This window comes from Neopsephotus bourkii, unplaced genomic scaffold, assembly GCF_033783945.1.
Source record: "Neopsephotus bourkii isolate Nb327-2 ecotype Australia unplaced genomic scaffold, CSIRO-AGI_Nbou_v1 NB_140, whole genome shotgun sequence".
NCBI classification, from domain to species: domain Eukaryota; kingdom Metazoa; phylum Chordata; class Aves; order Psittaciformes; family Psittacidae; genus Neopsephotus; species Neopsephotus bourkii.
Genome location: NW_026900657.1, coordinates 1,374,766 through 1,397,040, shown reverse-complemented (window position 1 = coordinate 1,397,040; position 22,275 = coordinate 1,374,766). Strand labels below are relative to the sequence as shown.

Here is a 22,275-nt window from a genome sequence, read left to right as displayed (position 1 = left end):
TATGGATGGTGTAGCATAACTGTCTAACACCAAAATGCAGCAATTCAAAGCAAAGTGAACTGAGCTAATTGCCATCTCCTGAAAAGTTGTGTGTAAAGACAATGAATTCTCTCTTAGATATTCCCCTTCTCCCTCACATGGACCTGCAGCTGCTCCATATATATATATATTTACACTCTAACATACATGTCTCCATTGGAAATACTTAGGAAGAATATCCCTATTTAAATAACTAGCTGTGGAAAGAGGCATTTGGGATTTGCTCATTTACCCCAGCTGCTGGGATCAGGCATCATCATCATGGATTGTAAAAAACTACAGCAGCAAAGGTCTGGAATGAAACTTTTGGAGAAACAATTAAAATGAAGATGATAAATTGGTGATGGGGGAGAGCTATAAAGAGGGGATGCAAAAGAGAAATGAAAGTCATATGCTGAAGATTCTGAAGCTGTATCTAGAGAGAGTGATGAGAGGCAGGCAAGGATTAATAGATTTCTGGATCAAAACTCTGAAATTTGATAGTCTTGGAAAATGCCATATTTTCAAATGAAAGCTAACATCCTTTCCCTTCTTTATTCCCTTTAGCCTGCCTGGGAGCTGGTGTACAGGCAGTTTCACGTGCGGGGTTTGAAACATGGCAGAGAAGTTACAGAGCATTTGCTGTGCAGGTTTTGGCCAACTTACAATGCCGGTTAATCCTGACATGCAAAAGGTCAGCATCTGTTACATCCTATCCACTGAGTCATACCAACAGCTTTCAGTCTGCAGTTTGAAGACCTTCCCATGGCTCTTTTTCCATAGGACTCCATGACAAATGATTCTGGAGTATACCTAATGTCTAGCTGTACCACTGCCATACCTGTGCATGATGGGCTCCACATGTCCACTGAAGCCTTTTTAAGGGTCTTCAGCAGAAAAGGGCTAAAAAAGCTTTGCAGGTGGCTTTCAAACTTTGCCTAGCACTTAGGGATTTGATGACAATGGTTACTGCAGAGCTTGGAGTAGTTTGTTGCCTGCTGTCCTGCCTGTTTCTGAAGCACTGCAGTATATTCACATTATTCAGAATTGATTTAGGATTTGCAACATCCCAAGGAGAAGTAAAATCCCAAAAGTGGGAGTGGACTTTCTTGTGGTATGGCTGGAAAGAGTTAAATGGCTGGTGGATTTTGTGTTGGTATTGCAAGAGGGAGGTTGTGACCACAAGTCTAATCCACTTGGTTCCCCAGTTTGCTTACAGCCCAGCTGCAAACAAGTGAATGAGACACCTTAGGCAGTGTTGCTGGGTTTGCAGATAAACTTGAGCCTGAGAGATAATGGCAAAATTAATTAATTAATTCATTCTGGCTCTCAGTCAGACTGTTTCCCTTGCAGTAGCCAAATGGATTTTTAGCTATTTGCATTCAATGATGTATCTTCAGTTATCTTGAGAATGAAAAGGGCTCTGGAATAACTTAGCAGCACCTAAATTAAATGGGGAAGAAGTGATGGTAGGAAAAGGCATATGACAGTGATGCCCTTGATAAGGTTATGTACATGTGCTTTAAGAGACGATGGGAGTATTCTACAACTAGCTCAGCCTTACTGTATTGCGCATGACTAGATTTGATTCGGAAGGGCCTCTTAGAATACTATTTCCCCTTCTCATAGTTGGCAGCAGGTAACTGCCAGGATCGGGGTGTTTTAACAGAGCTCACGTCTGTCGCGCTCGTTACAAGTTACAGCGTGCAAACAGCGTTATCATCGTCGGCATTGGTGGTTCAGTGGTAGAATTCTCGCCTGCCACGCGGGAGGCCCGGGTTCGATTCCCGGCCAATGCAGTTGATCTTTTTCTCCCCCCGCACCCCTTATTTCTCCTTCCTTTTCCGCTTCCGTTCCGGCAGCCAAAACTTCCTGCAGCTCAACGCGGCCTCTCCCGCACTGCCCTCGCTGTCTCCCGGCGGGCTCCGGGTGCCTGTGGCAGTGCAAGGGGAAGCTCGCAGCGCGGCGGCAGGGCCTGACAAGATGGAGGTGTAAGCAGCGGCGGGGGAGGGCGCGGGGCCCGGCCGCGGCCTGTCGTGGCGGCAGCGGGTGTCCCAGGGCAGGGGGTGTGTGTGAGTACATCTATATGGGCCTGCGTGTGCTGTGTGTGAGGGTTATGTATATGTATCTATGTATATACGTGCTTGCCTTGATGTGTGTGTTGGGGCGCATGTGTATGGGCTGCCTGTGGGGTGTATGGTATCGCTGGATCATAGAATCCCAGACTGGTTTGGGTTGAAGGCACCTTAAAGCTCATCCACTTCCAATCCCCTGCCACAGGCAGGGACGCCTTCCACTAGAGCAGCTTGCTCCTAGCCCCTGTGTCCAACCTGGCCTTGAACACTGCCAGGGATGGGGCAGCCACAGCTTCTCTGGGCACCCTGTGCCAGCGCCTCAGCACAAGGAACAACTTCCTAATGTCTAACCAAAATCTCTGCCAGTTTAAAACAATTCCCCCAAGGGCCGCTACATGCCTTTGTAAAAAGTCACTCTGTGTAGCTGTGTGGACCTACCAGCAGTGTGTTTGTGTGGGGGTATTTCTATAGGCCTGCCTGTTGTGTACGGGGGGTATATTGGGCCTTTAACACCTCTACAACCAGCAGTGTGTTCAGGCGTTCTGCTGAGAAACTGAAGGGGTTTCACCTTAAATAGGGTGCCAGAGCATCTGTTTGTTGAGGCAAAAGGCACCATGGCTCAGCTTGACCCCTGCTGTCAGTTCCTATCTGCCCTCCCCTCCTGTCTCCTTGTGCTCCCTTCTCTGCCCTGCCCTGGAGAGGTGAAACGTGGATCCTCAGCTTTGGGGAGAGCATTATTGCTGTGAGCATTGGGTGAACAGCTCGTTGTGGGAGCCGAATATGCTGGAGAAGGAGAAAACCTAAGGGGGGGGTTGATAAGATGATCTCTAGAGCTCACTTCCAACCCTCATGATGTGATTGTGTGCATCAGCAAACAAGAGAGGCGAGTCAAAGTGTTGGCTAGCTGATAGTTGAGGTAGTTACCCCAGCCACCCCCAGGCAGCAAGTGGTGTTGGCTTCCTAAGCTGACAGCACTGTGTGTGTTTGTGACTTATTACCATCACCCAGGCACAAAACAATAGGATTTCATCTGGTTTGAAACATAGAAACTCATTCTCATGAGTTCTGTGGAGCTCATTACATTGTGTGGTTCTATATGCATACGTAGTACTTGTTTCTAATGAGTAGGAGCACAGAGGGTGTGAGTCCCAAGGGATGTCCGTCGACATCCACCAAAGTCAGCTGAGCTGTTGCAGTTCGTGTTATCCACGGGTGTTTCATTATCATTAAATATTTTGTATTATTATAATCAAATCTTTACATAAAATGCAGAAATAGATAATAAATTGGAAATACCCATTGAAATACAGGTTTGCATTATGTTAGTCTTAGCATGAGTAACAGCCTGCAGGGATATGAGCTGTTCTTGTTGTTGTATACTGAAAAATGCTGTGAAACATGCAAAGGCCAAAAGTTGCTTTTGCATGTGAGGAAGGGTAGGATATGCCCTGCACAGAAAGATGCTTTTGATATGCTGATGTTTATGCATCCATTTGTGTTTTATTACCTTGAGTAGCCCAGCTTACTTCTTTTAGTACCAATAAGAAGGCTCATCAGAGTAGAAGACATGGGGGCTGAATTCCTGAGCTTTGGGTGAATGTCCCGTGCATTGGAATGGAACAGTTTAGTCCATTTTGCACTTGAGTTATTTTGGCAGTTCATATTTCTAATCTTTTGCCTCCTGCCTGATGGCCTTCATAGAGAGAAGCCTTGCAACTAAGGAAACCTCTCTTAAGTTCATCCTGTGTCAGAAGTATCTGCTACTAAAGAACCCTCCAAAAAACATTGTGATTTAAACGTGCAGCATATTTTCAGTAGTAGATTTAAAACCACAAAGGGGCAGTGAGACTTTGAGAGGTGTGATGCCATATTCTGGGATACTTTTCCTAGTATTTTTACCTTCTCAGTAATGTTTTGGTTTGGACTCAGATTTGGGCAAATATTCCTTAGTTAAAGATTTTATAAAGAGTTTATACATTTGGTGTTAACATGACTTTTTTTCCGTTCTGCTTTATATTAAGTCTTATATTTATTATTACTTAATGTTAAGTCTTATATTTATTATAGCTTAATATTAAGGCTTAATATCATAAAAATGAAGCAGACTGTTTAGCTGACTATTTAAAAACAGACACTAGAATTCATCATTCATAATTTCTCATTTTCTGAATGGATAAAATTGGCAGCTGCTTCAGGGGAGTTAGCACTGAAGAAAAGGTTGTTTCTACTTGTAAGTCCTGCAGACGTTTTGGAAGCTGAATGCAGGGTCTTGTTGATCAGTTTATAACTGTGGTAATGCAGCACAAGAAAAAGATTTGGGACTGATTCACTTGCTGTCCATTGTTAGAAGACAAAGTAAGTGGGTTTCTCTATGATAATGTTTTGCGATTAAAAAGGAAGCGATTGTCTGAATTATTTACCTTCAGATGGCTTTCACAGCCTCACTAGTATACTAATGTATTTATATAGCCCTCTCACTTAACTGAGTAATTCCCTATATCATTCTTCTATGGTGTTATTTTTTCTAACAAAGAATGTCTTTGATCCATAGGGATTTCTATAGCGATAGCCTGAATGCAAACATTCTGGAGGACTGCATTTACCTAAGAACAAAAGCTATATGGTTTGTAAAACATGAATGAAAGCTAATGCGTGTATGAGCTCACTGGCTGAAGCTTCACTCGAGTCAGCGGAATGGAAGTTGAAGTTCATCTCAGCGTATTTCAGAAGGTCCTTTTCATTTAAAAACAATGATGGAACCTGTGGAAGTTTGTGGATGCATTGAGCTCGTTTGGAAGTGATGAACGTGACAGTTCTATTCAAACAGTTGATGGTGCTTAACAATACATGGTACCTTTTTTTTTCAGAAGCTGCTGCACAGACCTGAGAAAGGCCTTTTTTTCCTTTTGTATAGAAGCTGTCTGTTGTTGTGGCTGCTGACTGCTCAGCAGAACCTGTTGTTCGGGGAATATAGGATGTTCTGGGTCAGGTGTTCTCCCTTTTTTTGAATTTAAAAATATAAAATTACAAGCTGTGGTAGTAATAGAGGCACGATGAGTCTAAATATGTGCTTGACTCAGTGCAGGCAACCTACCAGCAGTGAATAAGGATTCTTGCTTAATTGGGACAGAATTAGTGGGGAATTGTTTGGCTGGTGGAAAACACGAAACTCTCAGCATTGCCTGATGCTAATAAAGGAGTGCGCACAAGAGGAAACTGCCTTAAGCTGCACCAGCAGAGGTTTACTTTGGATATTAGGAACAATTCCTTCCTAGATTGGATATTAGGGGCAATTCCTTCCCCAGAGGGTGCTCAGGCATTGGAACAGGCTGCCCAGGGCAGTGCTGGAGTCACCAGCCCTGGAAGTGTTCACACACCGTGTAGATGAGGCCCTCAGTGCTGTGGGTTAGTGGTGGCCTTGGCAGTGCTGGGGAACAATTGGACCGGATGAGCTTAAAGGGCTTTTCCAACCTGGTTGATTCTATGGTTCTATAATAAAGAGGAAATGGAGTGAGGTTTTTTTTTACTCAGAGCAATATGTTGTAAATACAGTGCCTTATTTATACACACACATACGTCTGTTGTACTAAAATAGTAAGTATCTGTGTTCTTGACAAATAAATGGTATGTGTAATCTGGATTATATTTTCCATCAGTCTTAATTCAGATAGAACTAGAGGCCTTTGGGGTTTTTTGTAAGGAAGAAGCAAGGCAGTTTGGTTTTAGTGTGTAAAACTGGGCGAGCGAATAAAATAGAGTGGCTGAGTGAATAGATTATGTTGTACAAGTGTATTAGGATTTAGGGGGCATAGCGTGCAAAATATATTTATGTAATATGCATGGAAAACTATTTTCAGAGAGGGCAACGCTTCATGGAAACAGCATCTGTTCTTTTAGAATGTGTGACCAGCCAAGAAAACCTTTAAATGGTTTCATTTGGAATATAAGTGTTTTTATTATTCCTTTTAGGAAGGACGCAAACGCTGCATTGCTCAGTAACTTTGAGGTAAGTTTAGCTGCGTTCTGGTTTTGAACCAGCACTTTAAAGCTGTCATAAGTCACTTGGATACTCCTTGTAGTAGTTGAAAGTTGTCAGTGGCAGTCAGCAAGACTGGTGCGTGATTTCCACCCCCCTGCATTTGATCTGGTTTTAAGAAAAAAAGCTTTTCAAAGAAAATCTGGAAATGTTTTTACCAGTAATGAGTTGTATTATTATTAGTTTGGTCCCAAATCTATAAAACCAGATATAAACATGGATGAGAAGCAGATATGTAGAATGTCAGTAGCTTGAACTTCAGTATTTACACAGTTGCTGTGTGGTTACTTTGCTGAATCCTCTTGTTTATGGTAGGTTGTCATTTAGAATTTGATTCTCCACATCTTTAAACACTTGCACAGTTGGGCAAGTGCACTAGATTCAGTGGTTCCCAAATGGTGCGTGTTGACCCCCATGTGACTGAGCAGCAATATCCAAGTTCTCTTTTAGTTTTTAGTTTAATCTTTTGCCAAGCCAGTATAGCACCAAGTGAGTGACACGCTGATGACTGGAGTGTCTTTAATATTGCAAATAAGAACTCTTGCAGAAAACTTTTCACAGATGGCTGCTGCTAGAATCACTGTTTCATATTTAACTTTAACCTTGTGATGTCCAAGAACCTGCAAGTTATTAATGCATAGTTGTATGAAAGCCAGTGCTACTGGAAATGCAGTCTTACAGCCCTGAATGCTTGTATTCTTGTGAAGATCTTCCAGAGCAGGTTAGATTATAGGAAGGGTGACGCAGTTGGCTCATCTGACATGCGTTATTCAGTATAAACACTCCTAGGAGCCAGTGATGTCCCTTAGTCTGGAGCCACAAGGAAGTTACAGTGGCCTGTTGAAACAAACAATGAATATTGGCATACACGAAACAAATAGCAATGCAGTCAGGTATTGGAGAGATTTCAGTGCTTTGTTCATGAATGTAAGTTTTTGGCATGGTTTTAATGAGCCAACTGCTTTGTATTATTTTGTTACTGAAGCTTGAGTGTTGCACAGCTGTTTCCATCTCTTCTGAAATAAATCTTGAAATGTTTTATCATGAACTGCATCTGTCTGTGTACAGCAGAGCAACCATCTGGGGACTGTTAGAAGGGCTTTAATGACTCACTTGGAAAGAACTGTTTTGCCTGAGAAATAGATGATATTTTGTCAGCCAAACTAGTATTAGGTGGCTGTTTGTTAGAAACAACTACTATTGAAGGAAAATTGCAAGTGTTTCAGAGATTATTTACTGCAAAATCATCTCTGCCTTCTTCACATGCTGGGATATTGTTGGAATATAGATACTGTCTGCTGAGGTTCATGTGATGCCAGCCACGTTGTGTAAAATCTACATGTGTCCTAAAGGTATGGTCCAGAATAGAGAGAATTGCAGAATCCATTCTTCATGCTCTCTGGTCAGAACTTTTCTTCAGCTGAGTCCTTTTGTTGGTGAATGTACCATGTGTGTTGGAAAAGAGCAAAAGGAAGTGGAAAATGAAGTTATACTGATGAGAATGCTTATTTCTCATTTCCCTTTCACAGCAAAGTTGTCACATATGCAGCTTTTCATTCTTTACAGGAAGGGATTTGCAGTGTCTGCAGCTATAGGCTTTTGGGGCATGGCTTTTCACTGCTCTTCAAAATACTGATTCCCCTGAAACTAGTGATATCTTTCTGTTTGCTCCTCTTTTCAGTTGCAGTTTGACTGCCATAGCTAACATTCTCTGTATCGAGGTAATATTTTGCTCAGAAAGTGGTGTTTGAAAGAAGTATTCAGGATTGACATGTTTTATGTTCCATGCCTACATTTCTTGTGTGAGTTTTGAGTTGTTACGTTGTGTTTTGGTGTCACTGGCTACATTTTCTTCAAATATATATTAGGTAAAAATTCCTAACTTGAGTTTTGGCTTTCAAGTCAGGATTGACGGGTGTTCACAGAAGATGCAGTATAAAGGGATTGCAGGTTATGTTCTTATTTCTCAGTATCTAGAAATGTTTGTGTTCTTATTTCTATGGACTTGTCAGTCTATCATGGATCTTGATATGATCAAGATGTCTTATATGATCCAGAGATCTTATCCTGATCTTGAATGAAGCTAGTTAAAAATTAAGGGATGAATAGAAAGAAGTCGTCTGTTACTTTGCTGTGGGTATTGGCTCCTGATATACTGTAAAGCCTGAAGCAAAACATCTGAAGAAATTTCAACCTAACGTGATTTAGTATGGGAATAAAAGAGTAATTGTGATGCTGTCTCAGCATGTTACTGTGGATGTAGCTATGATGAGTAAAGATGTTGTGGTGTTGCAGCGAAGTTGACAAAGCACAGTTGCAAAAATCAAAACATCTTCCTTGCCTTCAGACTTCGAATCGCGTTCCTACGTTAATAATCACTGTATCATAAATGTGAAGATAAGTTTATTGCATTCTTTTCAGGAATGTCTGCTTATATTACATTGCTATGATGAAATGGGGAGCTAATTTAATCTTTGTGGTTTAACATACCATAACACTGTGCTGGTCACTGTAACATTTACTATTATGAATAACTCCACTGGAATTTATAATGGGATCACTAATTTCTGGAGCTTCTATAGGTCAAGCCTTTATTTAGTTGGTTCCTGGCATTTTGACAGTTGTCGAGTTTACTTTTTTTGCACATAAAGTAAAATTGCATCTCTGTGAGATGGGATACGTATCCCTTTTAATATTATAGGTCCATCTCTTGTAACAAATTCAGTAGGGCCATAAACTTGTGTGACTTTTTGCTTCAAGCGTCACTCATACTTAAATGGGAGCTCTGTGCCAGTACATCAGGGTATGACCCAACCGTGTTCAGAACATAAGATAAACAAGTAGGATGGATTAATCCTGGCAACTTTTCCTTTGGAGCTCTTGGATAACGCTTAACAAGTGCTGAAAATCTGTTATTAAAAATCAATTTACATACCTTTTCATTGTTCTGGTGCTGTAACATTTTTCACTTCAATTGCTGGTGCATTCTTCACCAAAGTAGCCACGTTATTTTTGTTTGGTTGGCAGGATTTTGCATTGTTCATTTCTGTTTTCCTGGGAAAATGCTCTCAAATGGTCTAAAATACTGTATTTTTTTCCCTCAGGTGTTCCAGTTACTCACTGATCTTAAGCAGCAGCGCAAAGAGAGTGGGAGAAACAAGCAGAGCTCTGGTCAGCAGAATCTGAACACGATCATGTATGAAGTGAGTAGCACTGTGACATTCCTTTGCAAATTAGCCCAGACTGGAGTAGGTCACTTCCTTAGGTCTGTATATTAACAATTTTGTATCAGATCTCCCCTGTATAAACTACAGTTGAGTGCTGTATTTGCCACTTTTCTGTGGTCACTTTGCTCAGGTTATGGCTGCCTGCACTATCGGAGCAGAGACTGCTCTTACTAAAATCTGTCACAATGGTTTGTTAACTGTTTTAGTTTTGTGACTTCTTTTCTTATTATTATTCTTATCCCAAATATTCTCTTCTTTTAAGATACAGAGCAGAGCTTTCTTTCATCTGATGAATTGATGGTACCATGTAATCATGATTCCAAAACTGAGGCACAGGTCACATGTGGTATTTTCTGTATTAACAGAAATAAACTAATTTCCAACTATTTTTTTTCTTTTTGTCAAAAGAATAGCCAAATCATTTACTCAGATGGCAACATGAGTTGGATGTCAGACTGGTAATGATGGTTTAATCTATTGCTAGGAAAAACTTCTAAAATTGTATGAAATTGTATGAAATCTCAAATGAGCAACTTCAATACAGACTTGCAGTGTGACCTGTTGTGTCTGTGTTGGAGAATTGCGTGAGTAGCACCATGATTAGCATTGAGTTGAAAGCAGTTTGCCTTGCTTGCATGAGTAATCCTGTTGAGCAGCAAAACTACTCATGAGAATAAGATTTGGCCTCGGCTTTGTTTAGTTTTAGTTCTGGCTTTGTTTGAAAAGGTACCGGGTTGTAATTCCTAAGCCTCATATTCAACAAAATAGGGGCTTACATAAAGTCTAATTTAAATCTTCATGGAGACAGACAGTCTCTTCCTGTACCACTTTGAAACAGCTGAGAAAGACCCTGTAAGTATATGCTGTCAGAAGGTACCTTAAAGCTTTAATCGCTTTGTTAAATTGCTATGTGTTAAGTACCTATAGGAAGCTTACTTTTGTGCATGGAGTGAAACTGGTATACACTCTAGGTATATTTTCTTTATATCTGACTGAAAGAAAACCAGAATTTGATTGTCTTTGTTCATACTGAGTATGTCTTCATGAACTGTGGACAGGCTTGTATCCACTGGTAGTGAAATAACTAGGTGAAGCTTTCTAAACTGGAGCTCTGTTCTGCTGTATGTCCAGCACTTTGATTTGAAATTGCTAAAGAAAGACTAAACTGGAAAAGAAAATGACTCCTATTAAGCAATTTTATTACATGACAATATGATGATTTAGTATCAGTCATTATTGATGAGTGACAACTTCATTTTGTCTGAAAAGGTCAGGCACGGCTTGTAGAAAGGAGGGGTATCTAACACCTTATTGTGCTTTTAAATATATTTCTGAACAGTCCAATGAGCCTTGTGCTTAAAATACCAGTGATTCATATTTCATCAGTTCTCTACCTATGTAGTAGGATGATTTATCCTGTGCTGTTGAAGTCTCTTTTCTTTTACCTAACATTTTAAAATGATAACGTATTTGAATGGAGATACACTGGAAATACATTTACCTATTTTCTGATTTGCCTTAGTTGCTCTTATAGCTCATTTTTAACCAGTGCCTGTTGTTTTCTGTTTTGAGGATACTGATGCTGCCTTTTTGGCCTCTGACTTTCCAATATAAATATATAACATTTTCTAAGAAAGAAACTCAGATTACCATGTAGAATTGTAGGGGGTTTTATTATCGTTATAGACAATCTGTGCATGTGGTGTCCTGCTACACGTGTCTCTCTATTTGCCATCCAGTAAGTGCACCAGGAGTCAGTTGTATTGGTACTCAACAGGTGAAGATTTTCTTCCTTAATGCAAACCAAACATTGACAATAGTCTTAAATCCTTCAGTTGCTGATGCACACAGTGCAGACAATGCAAGGATTTCCTTGTCTTTGCCACTGATGAGCGTTATTTTCAAGTTTCATTTTGGGGTCTAATCCCAGCAGCAAGCAACATTCAGCAAGATTCTAAGCTATTTCCACTGAAAAGACAGCTGTGAATTGGAATTTGTGTGGAGTTTTTGTCAACAGATGTTTGGTTCTTACTCCTGTCAAGTTACATTATGTATTATCTGTCTGCTGCATGTCCTGTTGTTTTAAACAAAGCAAGCAGATGTAACATGCTGCAACAGTTAGCTGAGGTTGATGGCTGTTACATGCAAAAGGTAGAGCAAAGATAAATTGTCTTGTCAGATGAGCATTTCTCATAGTTCTTGCAGATGTTCATGACAACCCATCTAACCTGCTTCAATGAACTTTCACAAAGTATTGCCAAATAGCATATGAAGGATGAAAACAACCATAGATTGGAGAGCTTACTGAGTTATTTATGGGTTGGCAGTGAGAGTATCCCTGGCAATGAGTATGTGAAAGCTTGGCAGAGGATAACATGGTTTTAAGGATGAATAGGATCAAACTTGTCTGAAGTGTTACTGCTTGAAAACAAAGAAACCCTCACACCCCCAAACCAACAACAAAGAAATAAACACCACAAAACTTTTTAACTTTTTAATCTAGCTTTGACAGTAAATGTTTGGTAGTTTTAAAAGAAGTAAATCTGAGTGATACTATTCAGCACAGCTGTAAGTATGTCTTGATCACAGTCTTAGCATCACGTAAAATCATTTCAAGCCAAGAAAGCAAGTGTCTGCTGTCACTGCAGTAGGTGGGTTTTTAGTAGACAGAGCTAAAACTCGATCCTTTCCTGTGTTCTTCTTGAAGAAGACTTTGGGCTTTGAAGAGATAAGAGGAATGGCCTCCAGGGCCACGGAGGGAATAGTCAAAGCTGTGATTCTCACCTGGATGTGTAATGAACTGGTTGATTCATGTCATTACAGAATAAATTTGCTGGGGCTTTCTGGATAAGTACTAATGTAATTTCCATCACGTAAAGTTGTAGTTAGGTGTTGCCTGTTTCTTACTCCCTCAGCACATATCAGTATAGGCTTATTGAAGGTAGAAAAATGTGAGTGATCTGTGTCATCTATGACAGTGCTTCCCACTGCTAAATAAGAAACCAAACCCCAAGCACTGGAATTGACTTTTCCAGTTTTTCTCAGTAATACTGAGGAGACTTCCCAAAAACCAGCTTGTTCCATGCACAACCGGTAGACCAAAGAGTAACTGTGAAATAACAAATACTTTCTTTCTGTCTGTTGCAGACCCTGAAGTACATTTCCAAAACACCCTGTAGGTACCAGAGTCCCGAGACGGTGAGGAATTTCCTCATAGCAATGAAAGGCCATAAGCTAACCAAGTAAGTTGTGCTTTTGATTAGAAGTATAAACTCATGGTAATGTTGAAAAACTGATCCCCAAGTGCACAGTATGATAACCTGTTGGGTTTTGATCAACCTATATTCTACCATTACTCATCCAAACATCTTCTCCTTCACTCGCTAACACCTACATGGATGAGTATTTCCTTAAGTGGGCCAGTGGTTACCACTGTATATCTCAGGTAGGTTCTTGTCAGTGTGCTGGGTTTTAGCATGTTTTCACATGGTCCAAGTGCAAAATAGAGTCCATAAAATGTTTTCTGAGGATGAAGTTGTAAGTTGTAAATGGGTTTTGAACACAGTAAGAGAACTGCAAAGAACCCCCTAACCCAACTCCTGCTCTATTTTTGTGAACTTTCTAAAGGAAAAATGCGTTCCTTCCAAAGAGGTGATTAAAAAAAAGGTGATTGTGTTGCAGGGAGGTAATAAGTAAATAAAATTCTAATATAAATGTATGGGGAAAATCTTATTCTGAAGTTAATTTTCAGGTGAATCTGTCAAAACAGGGTTATGCTCTCTATTTACTCCAGAGCAAACTGAGATGTTCAGCTTCTCTTTTTGTGGTGTTTGTCCCCCAGGATTTCTGAGATGTACGTTTCAGTTACGTAAATACTGTGTCACTGAGCCTCCCCTCCTGCAGTTTCCAGTAAAGTTGAACCTGGAGTTCATTCTTCTTATTTTGGGAAGTCCTGTGTAGAAAAGAAAATATTTCCTTCATAGTTACAAGAAGACTCAAAGGGCATTTTTCCTCTTTGGCAGTGATGCAAATACCTGTTCACAGTGCTTGGAATGCATAATCCTCTTGAACCTCTCTGCAGAGTGTGAGCAAAGCCTGCTGTAAATAGTCAGATCCAAAACGAAATTGCATCAGTTGGCTACTTGCTTGGATAGCTCTAATCAGTCATCTGATTCTAAAAGCAGAGAGAACAAAGATTTAGTTGCTTCTAAATGCCTCCTCCTTCACCACGAAGGGGTAGTTTATGCTGTATAGACACTGACTGCGTTCTTTTCCCTGCTGGAAGGACTCCCAGAGAGTTCATGTTCTGGGAAGGAGAACTGCTAATAATTTGGTTGTGTCACAGAAATAAATGCAAAGTGAGAGCATCTGGAGAGAGCAGTGCTACGAGGCAAGTTTTTACCCTGTCCATAGCACAGTAAGTTGTGTAGAAAGCAGATGGTCAGCTATTTTGTTGGCTTTCAGTGCCCCCTCTCTACAAACAGTCATGCTCACATCCAGTCTGTCAGCAGCTCTGATCACAGTATTGCTGTCTCTGCAGACACAGGGGCGGTAGTACTTGGAAGCTTTGCCATGGGTATTGTAACTTTGCTTGTAGTGCTTTCTTTTGTAGAACTAAAGTTGCAAGGTCAGTACATCAGTGTTTAGTCCTCCCATAGCTCATGTTATATAGTGGGATGTTAGTTTATATAGTAGGCATGTTGAAGCATGGAGAAAACACTCTTGAATATAAAGACCTGGTAGTATGGAAACGAAAGTGTATTAAATTGGCAGCAAACTATTTATTGAGTAAATAATGAACATCCTCTTCATTTCTGGTAGTGTGAAACAGTCATGCTTTTTGAAGAGAAATAAGCTGGTTCAGTCTGTACAGGACGCCAGTTTAGGAAAGCACTAGAAGAATGCTGTATCACAGCAAAAAGCCAGTGGGAGTTAAAAAGGCAGAAGAGTATTTTTCAGAAGTAACTGAATGAGTCCCATTAAAAGCCGAGTGTTTTGGGGTTTTTTGTTCTTGTCTTAAAGCTCATTTTTAAACTTCTTTCAGGTAGAATTTGACCAGGACCTCATGGTTAACTCTTACAAAAAGGCAGTGGACGTATGACATTAGATGACTTGATTGCATCTGCTCCCCTGTATGGGGTCTCCAGGAGTGAAACTAAGTCATGTTGGGTTGTAAGGATGAAAATTCTTGCTACAGAATCTCTTGGTCTCCCATAGTGCCTACCTGTTTTGTGAAGATCTACCCAGATATTCCCCTTCTCATACCTGCCTGTTCTGTGAGCTTGAATACAGCACTGCTGCAAAAGTTGAAGTAATTGCAAGCTTGAAATGAGATTTCTGACTATTTCTTATGGATGCTAGGAAGTGCCTTTGGTTTTATGTGTCATCCTCTCTGTCCTTTTTTTCTGAATCAATCTATGAGGTAAGCAAGAGAGTTATTCCAAAATCATTTCCTTCTGCTTCGTGGCAGAGGGATGAGAGTGTGAACAGCCAACCACTAATTTAGGTTCCAAATTTACTGCATTTATGGCTTATCTTAGCTCAGATTGGACTGTGACACCTTAGTTTCTTGAGCATCCTGCACAACTTTGTTAATATCTTTGTCATCTGGTAAAGAACGTGGCAGCTCTGCGTTTGCCACATACTTTACAAAAGAAGAAACAGAATTATTTAGTGTGATCTTGGCAGTTCTTCTTTCTTCTAATCTTTTCCATTCAGACACTTGAAGCTAGAAGTATCAAAGCCCATCTGGCAGTCTCTTCACAGCAAAACACAGAAAGCATATGGTGTGCCATTACTATATAATGCATTTTATGTTAAACCACTTAAAATAGCAATGCCTCCAAGGAAATTCTGAACTACCCTTTGGTTCATAACCAGGATCATTTCAACACTGCTCTGTTGTTAAATAAATGAGAAACTGAAGGCTTTAATCATTTCCATTCTGTGGTATTTGTATAAAAGACTTCACTAGAGATTTTGTTCCTGTTAACCTGGTAGAGAGCTTTCTCCCCCTTTGGGAGGAAGGATGATTGCTTCAATCTTCGATGTTTGCTGTCCCAAGACCTTGCTTGCATGATTTTGCTGTAATGACCTTTCCTCCCATGAAGGGTAATAAACTTCAGAGTCTTTCTTTGCCACTTACTTTCTGGGCAAGGCTTTTAAAGATGTGCTCTCTCCTTTAATTGCTTAGCTGGTCATATGCTGTCTCTGCTGGTAACAGCTTTCTGGAAGTAGGTGATTTGATTTAAGATATGTGTTAGTTGGTGTCTATCCTCGGTGAGGGCACAGCAGTCTTTTCTGTTTTCTTGTTGCAAGAGGATTAGAGGATCTGGTTAAAAGATTGGTCACAAACATCCCGTCATCTTAGACTGCTTCCTCTGCTCTTTCAGTTCCTCGTTACGACTCTGCCTCTTCCTCAGGGAGGAAACACTTAAGCAGTGCGTTTGTGCTGTTAGGCTCAGCATCTTTTCTAATACAGGGGCTTCAGGGCTTTGAATGGAAGAAGGATTTGCAGCTGTTACCTAAAACCTGATGGAGGTAGGTAGTGTGCTGAGCTCGCAGTCTCTGCTCAGCATGTTATTGCAGCACTCAAGCACTAGGTTGTGCTACTGCATGTGAGAATTTCAAGGTAGCGAGAAAAGAGCTGACAAGAATTGAGGCACCGTTCATTTAAAGACCGGAGCTTTTCATCAAGTGAATTTTCATTTCTCCTGCACTCCTTCCACCAAACCTGAAGGCTCTGAAACGTTCTGGCTCCAGTTTGCTGATAGCCTTGTGTTGGCACATGGTGTGGTTCCTGTAAAATCACCCTAAGCCTTTTCTATCTGTTACTGCTGCTGTTTGCTACTCAGGTTACCAGACCAGCATATCTTTTCTGCTGACAGCATCCGTTTTCTGGGATTTTCTCATTTAAAATACACTAATGTGTACAAACGACCCTTTCCAAGTCATCTCAGATAACTGCCTTGATAAATGGAGCAAATTCAATGACATCTAAAGGTAGATTTCACTCATTGTCAGTAAAGTGTGGTTAAGCACAGTTTTTAACTTGTCATCAATTATTTTGGTAGAATCCAAACTGTAGAACTGAGATTTTTATACAGTGAAAAGCTCTGAACTGACATTGTACTGAGGTTTATTATTACCTTGTGGAGGCCTCAAGCTTTGGCTAATGCAGTACAGTAAGCCATGTTGTACTTGGAAATACACTATGCCACTGGCAGCTAATTTTCCAGTTTTAGTCCCTGGAATGGCTTCATATTTTCTAAGGTGGTGTGAATGGCACTGTATGAAAAGAACATTTATTAAACTTGCGCTCTGTAATTGCCATCAAACGAAAGTTGGCTCTGCTTGTACTTCTCCCTGTTCCTGATAGCTATCTTGGATTGAATTTTGGAATAATCACATTTCCAATCACTGCGTATTAGTATACGTCTCTCAAAAATGGACATAAACATTGCCCTTTTTGTCCCTATGTTAACACATTCAAGGAAAGGTTGAGCTGAAAATCAGCAGTACTTCTAGAAAGTATTTTCCCTCATTATTGCCAAAAACTACAACAAATATAAACCTCTGCAATATTAAACACTGAATGATTTCCTTTGTAATTTTTGTCTCCTCCGGAGCTTTGAAATGAATATTCAACGCTAAAGCCAATTTAACAATAGCATCATTGAATGCTCTTTAAAAAGGCTGTTGTGTTTCCCTCTAAATGGGCTAGAAATTAACCCTTTAGTGTGTAGCAGTGTTGCTCAATTTTTCATATTCAGATGCCATTATCAGCCCTCAGATTTCATCCTGGACAAATGTCCTGGCACTGAAGTACTGTGGTAGGCCCAAGGAGAACACAGCCCATGGGCAGACTGGTACTGTGATTTCACAGGCCACAGCTCAGGACTGCTCATCCCTAAGCCAGATCTTGTGTGATCTTGATTCAGACATTTTACACCAGTTGCTGTGGTTGACTTAAGACCATAGCATTTGACTCTTAAGTATTTTCAGCTAGTAATGAAAGCCATGGTTATTTGATGTTAGTTTATGGTTTTCCTAGCAACTAAAAAGCATATATTCTTGAGGATAAATTTGCCTCTGCACAGTCACAGATGTTTTAGGGGATTTTTTTTTTTAGCTGTGTATGCTGTATCTTGGCACTGATTCCATTCTTACCCATGCCTATAGATCTCTTACTAGAGAAACAAAATGTGCATACATATATATTTGCATACAGTCTAGGAGTTCAGTAGCTAAAAACATACAATACCGAGTTTTACTTAAAAAGCTGTAAATATTTGGCACACTGCTGACAGGATATGATACATTTTGTCTTAATTTACATATGTGACTGGTTTTATTACTATTTTTAATCTGTGAAATGGTTATCATAGAATGGTTTGGGTTGGAAAGGACCTTAAAGTCATCCAGTTCCACCCCCCTGCCATGGGCAGGGACACCTCACCCTAGACCGTGACGCTCAAGGCTCTGTCCAGCCTGGCCTTGAACAGTGCCAGGGATGGAGCATTCACAACTTCTTTGGGCAACCTGTTCCAGGGGCTCACCACCCTCACAGTAAAGAACTTGTTTCTTATATCCAACCTCAACTTCCCCTGTTTAAGTTTGAACCCATCACCCCTTGTCTTATCACTACAGTCCCTGATGAAGAGTAATGCAGTATGCACTACAACAGTGTACGGTCCATTTTTCTACCCAGATATGCAGTGTGATCTTGAACACAAGGCAGTGCTTTTTTTGTCTTGTAGAAGAACTTAGTTTTTACTGTAAAGGATTCCAGCACTGTAATCTCCGTCCTCACCTCCTACGCTCTCCCCTCAAACACAGACCTCAGACCCACTTTCTTCTCCCATAACTGCGCACATTTTTGTCTCCTGCAGCCTGAGCTTTGTATGTCCCGATGCCATCTCCACATAATTTTGCCCTCAGCTGGAAATGCTGATCTTGGCTTTAGCTGAGTCTCAGCTGCTGCTGGATGCGGCCTAGAAGTGGGAAATTGCCATTTTGGGATTTCTCCCTAGGCAGGTCCTGTAAGAGTCTGCACAACGGACAATTAACTCTGATTAGTGGAATCTTGCTTTTATGTGAAAAAATGGCTGCAGACGTCACTCATCTTTTGTGTGCATTCTCTTGAATGAGCAGCTTTCATGTCCCAAACAGTGTTAACGCAAATCCAGGCAGTCTAGAGAAAATACAAATACAGACTGGGGGGGGGGCCCCCCCCCAATTAAGCTGAAAGTGTTCTTCACCCTCTGTTTAGATGAATGGGGTGGTTATCCTTTTTATTTAATGAGCATAAGGGTAAGCACACGTGCTGTAGAAGTGTGAAGATGGTTTTATGTGAGTTGGCAGAAGTTTGGTTTATTTCTTAGATTTAATGGAGCATGAACTAAATTCAGGCTTATTGTGTCTTATGCCCAAGCAGAGTACTGCAGTCAGTAGTGATATTGATGCATGTTGAGGCTTGCAGTATTTGCCTGCCTTAAAGCTTGGTTTTGGCAGAATTGTGGGTATTCAGGTTCTGATTTGTGCATGTGCTTGCAAGAAATGCCAGGTACAGAGAGATACTGATGCTAATAGCCAGTTTTTGGTATCGGTGTTGGATAAAGTCAGTGCAGTGGGTACTGAGCTCCAGCTTAAAGTGCATGCAGTGCTACACTGCTAATGTTGAGGGCTGAGTAATCCACTTCTCTATTGCAGCATTGAACTTCAGAGGCATTTTTGTATTTGCCTCAAGGGGATGCCAGGAGTAGTAACCTTCTCATCGCTCCTCTTGTTAAGAGTAAGGTTAGAAATTACACACAGGGAGAAGAGGTGGGATAAAGACATCAAAAGGGTTCCCTGAGCTGGTCTCAGTTCACTTGAAGTAAGTCACTTACAAGGAGCAGGAAGAGCTGCTAAGGTGGTCCTCCGTGTAAGCAGAGGTAGCTGTTCATGTCTTGCACACACACATGCTTAGTATTTCTTGATTAATCTTAGCAGCTTAGAGAAAAAGTTACTGTTCTCTATTGCAGAAGCATATCTACCCATACTAGTACCCACTGCACCCACACTACTGTCAACATACCTGTCCAGTTGTCTTCAGTTATAGTCAGTTATCCCTTTGCCATCTTGCAGTATTTTACCAAAATACAGTAACTTCTATCTTCATTATCAGAATGCTCTTTAGGTTGATCAGCAAATAGATGGCTGGGTACCAATTTTCAGATGCCGGTTACTGAATAGGTTGTCATTTCTCAGTGTCTTTGGATTCCAGCTCTATGTAAATAAAACAAATACATTGCTTAAGTTGTAATTCTCTAAAGTTAACATGTCTAAAGATTATTATTTTTCAGTGTTGGTGTTTATGATTTCTAAACCCCTGTAACACTACACAAGCACCTTCAGAGGAAATATGTCATTTATGCAGCTTTTGTTTTCTTGCACCCTGGTGCTAATTCCTTTTTGATGTTCTGAGTCATTTTTCCAGTAGGGAGCTTGACAGATCAAAACCAGGCATGAAATTTTTCAGCTAACACATTCTAATTACTTCCTTGCAAATTATCTCTCATTCTTCTGTACACATTTTAGAAACAGCAAACACTGTGAAGGATATGATCTTTGCAGAAATAATGCTTCAGCATTATTCCTTTTGTCCCATCTGTAACACTTCTGTCTGTTCCCTAATGAGTTACAGAAATGTTAATGGCTTTATAAGCAAAAAGTATTTGACAGGTGACCTTTATTGTGTCCTATATTTCTCGTCTTAAGCAAACATGAACAGTTTCACTGATCGGTTTAATCACGCGTGTCATTGGGTTTAACTTACTTCTGTTATTTACTGCTCTGCCAGTAGTCTTTCAGTGCTAAACATGATGGAGTTGTATGTGTTGTAAAATAGCTGTGTATAAGTAAGATTTGCATTCTTCAGCACAGGCATGATATGGCTTTGGCTCTTTGAGCCTGTTTATTTGGCTCTGAAGTTTTGTTGGAAATAAACTTCAAAGGTACTGCTTTGAAAAACAAGAATAAGAGAATCTCTCTTGTATGTGTGGTTCAGTAAAAGTCAAATTATATGTTTCATCTGGAGAGGTGGTGGAGCTATAGGATAGGACTGGGATATGGCTTGCTGCAGAAGTGAAGAATGACTTGTTTGAAAAGACTGATGTGAGAAGTGGCATGTGAGTGTGCAGTGCAGTGAAAAACTTGTATACAGTTATGAATTCATTAAACAGTGGATGTAAAAGTCTATAAATAGGGCTTTGGGAGGAAGGGGAGGTGTTTTACAAGGAGATATCCTCCTGGCTCTCCTGTGAGAACTGAAAATAACGTCTCTGTTTTAGCTGTCTGGAAACTGAGGTATGGACATGTGTTTGGCCAGGGACCATAAAGCAAACAACATTGAAAGCCAGGACCAGAGAGGCAGCTTCTGTGCCTCTGTCAAGTGCTCCAGGCACAGAACCAGGCAGTTTCCTAGCTCTTGGGGAAAAAACATTAAACCTTTCATGCCTTCATTCAATTGAATTAGCCAGGAGATCTTTAATATTCTTCACCCAGCTCTATTAGGACTTCTGCTTTTACGGCAGCGATGTCTTTCGCTACAGTTTTACAAAGGTGTGTTTCTTTCTCTCATTAATTCCTTAAATGACCTCTCAATTTTAGTTCTAGTGTAAAGGATTTCAGTACTTGTCTCCTGACAGCATTAAGGTTTTCTTTCTGTCCTTCATTACTTCTGACAGTAGGAAACGGCAGCAGTTACCAATACCTTATCTTTCTGACAAACCAGCCAACAGTGGTGCTCTTGGTTCAGTGTTAAATTCAGCCATGCTTTTAGTAGTCTCTTGCTGTACTGGTCAAGCTGCCCAATAGGTATAAGTGGTTAGCGTGGGAAAATGGAGGAGGTGTATTCACTGCTTCCCACCAATGGAAACATATTTGGCTTTCATGCTTGATTCTCCAAACCCAAAGCAATCTAAATTTGGCTCTCCAAGCTAATTCTGATTCCTTTGTGATGTCTGTAAAATCACAGGATTCAGAAGTTAAGACCAAACCCTGTGTTGCCAAGGGAGTGTTAACAGGAGAGTGAGGAAAATGTAAACAGTTACTCAGGAGGGAATAGAGAATGTAGTCACTACAGTCACTGCCTTTAAATACTGATTTATACTATAATTGACACAAAGAACCTTCTCCCCTGCATCCTCCTGTATTTTTGCACCTTACAGTTCATGAGTGCAAGGACAGATCCTTTTCGGGGTACTGCAGGATCTCCAAGATGAAGGAGGTCTGGAGAGAGGCCATGAGCGTGCATTCCTTCACAGCATGAGTTAGTAGAGGCCTCAAAGAACATAGAAACATCTGGTGCCCCTACTCTCTTAAGAGGCTTCCTTTTCCTTCTCCCATACCACATCTCTTCCTCACTCTTAACACCTCCAAAACCCAACACCTTTAAAGCACTCATCACTTAATTGTTCTCCCTTAGTCTTACTGTCAGTAAAATGGGGATAAATGGGGATCGTGATCCATCCTACTTTGCACAAGGCACACAAATAAGTGAGGGCGAACTCAATGTCCGAGTAGTCTTTTAACTGTGAAATCTGAAGTCGAGGTGAAATCTGCATTTATCCACATGCCAGATGTCACTACACTGCAGACTTTTTATGAAGACTGAGAAACATCTTCTGATGTGGTTCTGTAGAAGCAGGAAAGAAGATTCAAAGGATTGGGTGGTACCCAAAATATTAGAGCTCATTTTTAAACAGGCATTTTGAACTGTTCTGTGGTTTATCACAATGGAGGTTTTCTCCTTTTTTCCCCTCCTTTGTGCAAGTTTTAATTCTTTACCCTCCTCTCCAGTTTTGAAATGTAGAGTGTAAAAATACAGGTTCATTTGTAAAGTAAATGTAAACTGAAGGTGTTCAATTATGTACGC

At 40.6% G+C, this 22,275-nt stretch overlaps 1 protein-coding gene and 1 non-coding gene across 4 annotated transcripts in view; both read left to right on the top strand.

Moving 5' to 3' along the window:
- The first annotated feature begins 1,475 nt into the window (after window positions 1–1,475).
- Window positions 1,476–22,275, top strand: part of CRCP (CGRP receptor component) — a 32,811-nt gene continuing 12,011 nt past the window's right edge. Inside the window, exons 1-4 of one of the 3 annotated variants that reach the window (XM_061368926.1) lie at window positions 1,476–1,524; window positions 6,063–6,099; window positions 9,234–9,332; window positions 12,504–12,598. In XM_061368926.1, the coding sequence (XP_061224910.1) occupies window positions 1,502–1,524; window positions 6,063–6,099; window positions 9,234–9,332; window positions 12,504–12,598 (254 nt within the window). In that variant the 5' untranslated portion in view covers window positions 1,476–1,501. Of the gene's footprint in view, window positions 1,525–1,971; window positions 2,010–4,349; window positions 4,824–6,062; window positions 6,100–9,233; window positions 9,333–12,503; window positions 12,599–22,275 lie in introns of those variants that run through there. The other 2 variants (XM_061368932.1, XM_061368939.1) reach the window with 2 other exon arrangements.
- Window positions 1,747–1,817, top strand: TRNAG-GCC (transfer RNA glycine (anticodon GCC)). The gene has a single exon. It is a non-coding gene; the product is annotated as a tRNA-Gly (tRNA).